The sequence below is a fragment of the Coregonus lavaretus genome (assembly GCF_964263955.1).
Source record: "Coregonus lavaretus genome assembly, contig: HAP1_SCAFFOLD_3557, whole genome shotgun sequence".
Lineage (NCBI taxonomy): Eukaryota > Metazoa > Chordata > Actinopteri > Salmoniformes > Salmonidae > Coregonus > Coregonus lavaretus.
In genome coordinates, this window is record NW_028166543.1 from 30,599 (window position 1) to 39,334 (window position 8,736).

The window sequence follows — 8,736 nt, forward strand, 5'->3', positions numbered from 1 at the left end:
GTTTGGCTCCTTTAGTTGATTATTGGGCTAGGTCCCCCACATTACATACTTTCTGATACACAAAATCAGTTTGAAATCAAATAAAGTTGATTGACCATAAGTTAGAAAAAGGTATAACTGTAAATCAGTGACTTTCACCCCTGCTTATAATGCTACTAAGTTGATGAGGTCAAAGTCTACTGTGGTGTCAAGCTATAAAGTTCTGAGTCTCTGACAAATTTGAATGATGATTTTGGTTGAAGACAATATAGACGATTTCAAGGGAATCCTCAAGAAGGTTTAGAGGAAGAAAATTATTTACTTGTGGGAATGAACAAGCAAGGGTACTGTAGGTGCTCTCAGTAAATACTGTTTCCAGTCCACAATTTGTGTACTTTTCAACACACAAACACACCAGATATTTTCGGAATCTTGTCCAGAAAATCTGTAACTAGACCTGTTGGACAACTAACTCATTGTTGACTCCAAAAGGAGCATAAATAGACATATTGCACAAAACAGGGTAAGTTGAACATTTAAACATGGCAGTGTATGTGCAAGGTAAATAAATGTCAACACATGGGTTATTGTAACATTCATTATTACAAGAGCTAATTAAAAGCTAAAATCTTATTTGCAAGGGGGAACAAATAACTTTCTTCCCACTGTTGTTACACTCAAATCTGTCCCCCGAGATGGGAGGAATAGTTGACAGCGCACCGTCGGAGCCTTTACGCAACACAGCTACAATGTAATGGACTTTTAATTCCAAAACGAATTTAAAAGAGTTGACAAGCCGGTGCAACAAGAACATATTACATTAAACTAACCGCTGACCTGATAAATATTGTTCCTGCAAAGCTTATGTCCTGCAAAGCTTATGGACATCAACAATCTTGCGCGAGCCTAGTAGCTAGCCTCCTGTAAAGCTAGCTATCTAGTCAGTTAGCTTGTTAGCTAACAACACTCCCCGTCTATTTTTAGTGCAATTAAGCAGCTATTTCCAGACAAAGGCGTCACCCTCTTACGACCTGTAAAGTCATTATTGTCTCCCATGATCTCGTTAAGTTAGCTAATCATTTGTACAAAATGTCAACGACATCTTTGGATAAGGAATTGCAGGAGCGCTTAAGAGAGGCGTCTGCGATTGGAGACATCGATGAGGTGCGGATTTTAGTGGAAAGCGGAGTAAATGTCAACTCTCAAAACGAAATAAACGGATGGTAAGTGTGTCTAATACCAATATTTATATATATTAAACTTAAACACAAGTTGATAAATAACATGTAAGGTGATTATTGATCGATTGATTGTTGGTGATAAAATGCTGCCTGCGCAATGTTGACAACGTGCAATGCAATGGCATGTCTACTGTCACAATTTCATGCTGGCCTAAGAAGAATAGTGTGTTATCCAATTAGGGCTAGATGGCAATCTCCTTTAACTGCAAGTGATGCAAATATACCCCCGCGTGGGTTCTCAAGTATGACGACAATAAAAATGATGATGGCTCATTCAATCTTTCTTCAACATTATGAATCATCCCAGAGCAGATCATTGACTTACTTTATTCATTGTCTCCTATTCAGGACATGTTTGCATTGGGCATGCAAGAGAAACCACAAACAGGTTGTGTCGTACCTGCTGAACTCTGGAGCTGACCAAGAGATCCTCACAGCTAAAGATGAGCTGGCTGTCCAGCTGACCTCTAAGCCTGAAATCAGAAGACTGTTAGGAGGTAAATGACCCGTCATCACTTCACCACTCCACCAGTTATTACTGTTTTTGTGTTAAAATCCTCTTAAACATTCTCATGTAATATCTGTATAATAGCTGTATTTTGGGTATAATTACTATTCACCCCTAAGCACTAACCTTAAGCCAGTTATTTGTGTTTTACCTGCTCATAGTTAGGGTCACAATTTGGGTAATGATCTTAGATGGAGGCTCTACCAGGACCTGCTATGTTTTGGTTTTCACAGTATGCTCAGGCCATGTCAATGTTCAAGGTTCTCCTCAGTTAAATGTAGTGTCTTATGTATATTTTCACAGTTGAGGAGGAGGAAGTGCCTGAAATCAAGGAGCCTGAGTTGCCAATCATCCCAAACTACCTGTCCAACCCGCCATTCATGTATAGTAAGATGGACAACAAGGCTGAGCTGATATTGGCACAGTTGACCCAAAATGGCAATGGAGACCACTCATCAGAGGACCCACACAGCGACCCAGCTTCCCTGTCGCCCACCCACGAGCAACAGCTGCCTCAGCAACCGCAGAGCCTACTCTCTGACACCCCGAGCCCGAGGGAGGGGGCCTTCATTCCAATGGCAGAGCAGAACGGAGTGTCGCCGAGCCCTGCCTCGTCTCTCACCGTCAACGGAGGCCTGCCTATGGACCTCTCCATGGAGCCCCACCTGGTCAACCATGGGGAATACCCACACTCGGTGGCCCATAATGGGCCTGTGTGCTCTCCTCCCCTGCCCTCCCCCAGCCCCAGCACCACCAGCAGTAGCAGCCAGGCCCAGGTGGCTAACGCTAACCCATCCATGACCCGGCAGCAGTCCATCCCTCAGCAGCTCAACTGTGGCCAGGGGGCTGGGGGTAACATGCCTGCCTTCCAGCCTTTCTTCTTTACCAGTACCTTCCCTGTCAACGTGCAAGGTAAGGACGGTCCCCACACTGCACTTGCTTTTGATGTTGTGCTGTTGATGTTGTGTGACGTGTGTTTGTCTCTAATGTTGTGGTGTTCGATCAAGCATTGATTTGAGTCAACAACAGCAGAGCCTTTTTGGAGCTAATCCCATTGCGTGTTGAGCCTGTTTTATCGCCACTCTGCACTTTCAGACCCACTATCCAATGCTTTCTCCCCCTGTGTGTGCCTGAATGTGCCCCAGATACTGAGTGTTCTTTCTACTGCATCACACACACTGAAGTAGCTAACTTTATCTCATTGGTGTTTCTGTCTCTCTCTCCCAGAACTGGTCCTAAAGGTGCGCATCCAGAACCCCAATGCGCGGGAGAACGACTTCATCGAGGTAGAGCTGGACAGACAGGAGCTGACCTACCGCTCGCTGCTCCGGGTGTGCTGCCGCGAGCTGGACATAAGCGCCGAACACGTGGAGAAGATCCGCAAGCTGCCCAACACCATGCTCAGAAAGGTATGGGAATGGCAGTAACAAACACATCACCAGGGTGATGTTGTAGGTGGCTCTGGTACTCAAACTGGCTGCTTCTAACTCTAGTGGTTGAGCAGTAGCACTGTGAACCCTGAGGCTGCAGCTACCTTTCCACTCCACTAACCAGCTCAATGGAGCGAGCAGGCCAGGGTAGGGCAGGGCCAGGCACCACTAATGAAAGATGCAGGGCAGACAGGAACACTCCTAGACACACACTTCATAGGCCCAACAGTTCACTGTTCTGTTAGGTTAGGTTGGAGCACCACACTGTTCTGTTAGGTTGGAGCACCACACTGTTCTGTTAGGTTGGAGCACCACACTGTTCTGTTAGGTTGGAGCACCACACTGTTCTGTTAGGTTGGAGCACCACACTGTTTTGTTAGGTTGGAGCACCACACTTCTGTTAGGTTGGAGCACCACACTGTTCTGTTAGGTTGGAGCACCACACTGTTCTGTTAGGTTGGAGCACCACACTGTTCTGTTAGGTTGGAGCACCACACTGTTCTGTTAGGTTGGAGCACCACTGTGTGCTGTAAGATTAGAAACCCTGATGACTGCAGCTTGATGATGGAATGATGGTCACCCATTATTACCATTTTAATAAATCATATGCATGAGAGCGAGAGTGTGTGTACAGCTCTATTCTTTTCTTATGAGTTAGGGCCACACAGTGTGTGGAGAAAATGTACGTTGTCACAATGGTTTTGAACTTTTGGGTTGATTATGCAGTTTGCAAGTTCATTGATTTGAGCTACATTGTGTTCAATGGCACACAGTAGTCTCATCTTGCCATGTATGGGTGGATTTGATATGAAAACAATGTCACCCATCCAGTTATGAAGGGAGCTATTGTCACATTATGTAATCCCAGAACAACTGCTGACTAAGACTGCGACCTACAAAACACACACACACACTTACTCTAGAAGAGATTACTTCTCTTATATCCTCCCACCTAATGTCTGTCAGTCGTGTGTGTGATGAACGATGTATGTACTCGTTTTTGTACCGTAATCACTACAAACAATTGGCCCTTTTGGGGACAATAAAGATTTGTTTTATTGAATGTAACTTTATTATTCCCAGGACAAAGACGTGGCTCGGCTGCAGGACTTCCAGGAGTTAGAGGTGGTGCTGGAGAAGGCTGAGGGCCTGGCACTCCTCTCTGGGGCGGGAGGCCTCACCGACAGACCCTGCTACAACATGAAGGCCTCCAGACTCACCTACTAGAGATCAACAGGACTAACAGACACACAGACAGACGCTGATGTCCATGTGGACCCTACTAACTCTCTATTGGCCGTAATAGCTACTATCGTTTAGTCAATTTCATTGCAGTATGATTCGGTGTCGTTCAGCCAGCGTTATTGAGGTTTGTTTCAAAATCCCGTTGTGTTAGCTAGGTAATGTGGTCGTCCTCCTCGCCATGCCTCTCTTTGCCTTGCTCCCTGCCAGTCTGTGTCCCCATGCAGCACTCGCTAACCGATTACTCATGCATCATGTCCTCAGTTATATACTGAAGAATTTGGGCCTCCTTCCCTCGCTCTCCCCTCCTCTCTTCCCCCTGTCCCACTCTCTCTCATCCCTCTCTAGTTTGTTGTGTCGGGCTACAGTGGAACATTGGCGTTGAGGGACAGTGACAGTCTTCCAAGATGGCTTAACTTATGTACTGTACATGGATCCCTTTGTACTGGGCATTAGTCATATATGTACTGTGGACTTGGCTCATGGATGATGAGGGGGTTGATAAGAGTAGAGGCCATTTGAACAGCTCTTCTGATATAGGCCTACTGCTCTTATCAGTCCAACATGGGCAGCTTAGTACAATGTTGCGACACAGCTGACTTGCACACAGCAACATGCAGTACTGCCGCTTGCTTTGGTGGACATAACAGGTGGCTGCTGACGTTCCAACTGGCATTCACACACATTCTGCAGACTGTATACACACACACACACTCAGTCATACTCAGTCATACTCCCACACTTCAGTGATATTTCCAAATGGTTGCCCACGTTATCACACTACCCTGTTTATTTGTTCTTAGGTGGATGCCTGATGGAGCTATTTATAGAGATGTTGCTTTGTGCTACTGAGGTTCAGTAATCTAAGAGGGAGTGGGTGTGAGTGCTGTCTCTTGCCAGTTGAGAAGTTTGTGTTAGTTTTGTTGAACTGTTTGTTGTTATGTGCTCAGTAAGCAAACAGATGCTTCAAGTTTCATCCATATTGTTAAGACAGTGGCTCTGTTTCTTAAAGAACTGTCTTTGTTAGGTGGAAGATAACAGCCTTCTAACAGATGCTATGGTTAGCTAGCTCCACAGACACCGTCTGGATTTCAATCAAACACCCAATGTGGAAACATTATTCATTGCTCCTGCTCTATGATAAACAAACAATTTTTATTTTTTATTATACAACGTTTACTTGCTGAAACGGAACAAAACTAATTGAGATTGACATGTATTTGGTGCAGGGGCAATATTTATATTTTCTACAATTTGGTTGAATGTTTGTGTGTGAGGGGTTATTTTTAATGTAACAGTTATTGGGTATAATATTCAACTGACACTTTCAACTGTGAATGAAATGAATCGTAGGCAGTTCCTATAGAGTTAAGGTATTATTGATTTAAGCAGAAACCGCTAGGTGCACTTTAGGGGAAGTATATTCCCAGCACAAGTGGAGGTTCCCCTAAAATGAGGATGTTAAACCATTTTTGGATTGCTTCACTTAAGATATTTCCATTTACTGTGATTAGATCAAAACCAAATACAAACCTAGACAGAAAAATAGTCTGGTTCTCCACAATAGATTTATCAATCATAAATGTCCTTCTATTTTTGAATTGCTGTATAAAATGTGTTTTTGTTTTGTTTTTCGGAACGAACTGAATGATGTAGCAAAGGATAGTTTGAAAGGATTGTTTGCGTTTCATAAGTTTGTGACACAGCTGTTATGTTTGAGTGCTTCCATAACACTTTCCCCAAGCAATTCTCCCCAAGCCGTTGGTTCTATTGTACAGTGCATTTGTCATAATACACAAATTCATACTGCTCTGTCAGAACGTTTAAACATATAACCTACATTAACATGTAAGCTAGCTAGAGATCAAATGTTCGTTCTTGAGGGGTCCCCGTGTTTAACCTACTGACATTTTACTTTTGTCAAGTTATGGTGTTTGCTACTTATTTGTTTGAGTATAAATGATGATTCATACACAAGAATGCAAATGTTAGTATTGAAGCTGAATCCGAGTACATTGATTGAAAAGATTACTGCTTAATGACAAACACATTTGCTCATAGAAGACTAAGACCCTAACATGTCCTATCAGTTCTTCATGCTAGTTACATTCAGTTCAACGGTACAGTCAGTGCCCCACTGCAGAAGTTTATAAACAATCAAGTCAGTTACTAACAAAGCTGTTAATTGTTTACCGTTCAAATGTATACCTTAAGCTCTGACTGTCTTAGTATGTTATTGATTCTATATTTTTTATTAATTGGTAATTTCCTTTTTTAACGAGCAATTTCTTTCGTTTGTATCGATGCCTACAAGTATGGAAAGCGTTTATCAATGGGGGGGAAAGTGAAGGTATGTTGCAGCTAGGATGAAACCAAGTGCAAAGCCACAGTATCTGCTGTGTTGGGAATGAGTTTAGTGTAAATGTTGAAGAAATACAATAAGAAAGACTAACTTGAACATGTCAAATGGACTATCAAGAGAGAATTTGGTGTTCCTAACTTTTTAATGCTTTATAAGTGATGATGTGCCACGAGAGTGAGAGGTACTTGGTTGAAGAAGCTGGGCGATGGTGTTTGAAATGCCTACGGCCATTTTGTGCCCGGTGTTCTAGACCTACAGTCTTCTAGAATGTTCCAGAATTGTTACTGGTTCTGTGCGAATGGAAGACTAAAATTGTACTGATTGATTGCTCATGTTCTAGAGGAAGAATACAGTCTAACTTAACCTATGCATTCAGAGTCTGATATTTTTATATGTCCTGTGTACCTTTGATAAATTCCTTATAGGCACTGTTTAACTTGTTTGATTGTGAAGACCTGTACCTGTTCTTTGATAAAGCATGGTGGATTACTTGATCAATCTTTCCTTTTCTCTGAAATTGGTTGTTATATCAAAGGATGAGATGGTAATTATGAATATGGCAGAGAACTGAAATGAAACCTCATCTGTTTCTGCTAACATCCACTAGAGGGGATAGACAAGTCAGTGTTGACATGAATCAACCATGCCAATTCAGTGGTGTAACTGTTCACTGCCTGGCTCTCCTCCCAAGGTAAATCATTTAAAATGAAACATGATTACCTTTCATCCAAAAAGCACGATTATATGAAGCTTTAAAACTGTTTAACTAGATTGATTTGGGAGTCGGTGTGTGTTATTACAATAGGATACACTGAGTGTACATAAAATTAGGTACACCTTCCTAATATTGTGTTGCACCCCTTTTTGCCCTCAGGACAGCCTCAATTCGTCGGGGCGTGGACTCTACAAGGTGAAAAGCTTTCCACACACAATGCTGGCCCATGTTGACTCCAATGCTTCCCACAGTTGTGTCAAGAAGGCTGGATGTCCTTCGGGTTGTGGACCATTTTTGATACACACGGGAAACTGTTGTGCGTGAAAAACCCAGCGGCGTTGCAGTTCTTGACCCACTCAAACCGGTGCGCCAAGCACCTACTACCATACCCTGTTCTAAGGCACTTCAGTATTTTGTCTTGCCCTTTCACCCTCTCAATGCTCACATACACAATCCACGTCTCAAGGCTTAAAGATCCTTCTTTAACCCGTCTCCTCCCTTTCATCTACACTGATTTGAAGTGGATTTAACAAGTGACATCAATAAGGGATCATAGCTTTCACCTGGTCAGTCTATGTCATGGAAATAGCAGGTGTTCCTAATGTTTTGTACACTCAGTGTATAGTTTAGATACCTCTGAAAACATGGTTCTGTCTGGTTTAAGCTTTTATGCAGATGGGTTGAGAAGAAGACTAGTTCAGTGTGGTCTCAGACGAAGGTAGAAAACCTACAGAAGCACATAAATCACTTTAATTCACACACAATTTAGGGGTCAAAAAGGAATTAATTGGTTCAACTTTAAACAGCCTAGTCATCAACCACTCCAAATCTCTCCTATTTTCTCCAGTCCAATGACAGTGGCAGTTTGGTAAAAAAAAAAAAAAAAGTATTTGATTTTATTTAACAATTAAAAAATACATTCAAATGTTGCAACAGATACATATACCAAAATTGTAGAGGATTATATACACAAAGAAGTCAACAGTTTCCATTCGGTCCTCTATTGGTAGGAAAAGGCAGCATGGGCAGCAACTCTGTGCCATACATTCAATCATACACAATGTCCAAATATTTACATCTATACAAAAAGCAAATATACACATCTAACAAATCCCTCCACTAGCACAGAGTGGTTTATACTTGGCTAGGAGGCTATCTCAACATTAACCAAGCCTTATAGGAGTGTTTGAACCTAAGACTGGCAGAAACAGTTAAATCTCAGACGGGAGTGCGCGCATAATTAAAGTGAGGCTTCACTA

General features: G+C 42.5%; 1 protein-coding gene across 1 annotated transcript; it reads left to right on the forward strand.

Moving 5' to 3' along the window:
- Positions 1–977: 977 nt before the first annotated feature.
- On the forward strand, positions 978–7,256 carry ankrd40 (ankyrin repeat domain 40). The gene is made up of 5 exons (XM_084189807.1): positions 978–1,202; positions 1,569–1,717; positions 2,032–2,640; positions 2,956–3,137; positions 4,242–7,256. Exons 1-5 carry the CDS (start codon positions 1,069–1,071, stop codon positions 4,383–4,385), a joined length of 1,218 nt encoding a protein of 405 aa, XP_084045933.1. The 5' UTR covers positions 978–1,068; the 3' UTR covers positions 4,386–7,256.
- The last annotated feature ends 1,480 nt before the right edge of the window (positions 7,257–8,736 follow it).

Excerpts from the sequence above, each read along its gene's own strand:
- ankrd40 (XM_084189807.1), top strand. The coding sequence starts at position 1,069 with ATGTCAACGACATCTTTGGATAAGGAATTGCAGGAGCGCTTAAGAGAG. Across the intron at positions 1,203-1,568 it reads CAAAACGAAATAAACGGATG|GACATGTTTGCATTGGGCAT; the intron begins GTAAGTGTGTCT and ends TCTCCTATTCAG. Across the intron at positions 3,138-4,241 it reads CCAACACCATGCTCAGAAAG|GACAAAGACGTGGCTCGGCT; the intron begins GTATGGGAATGG and ends TATTATTCCCAG.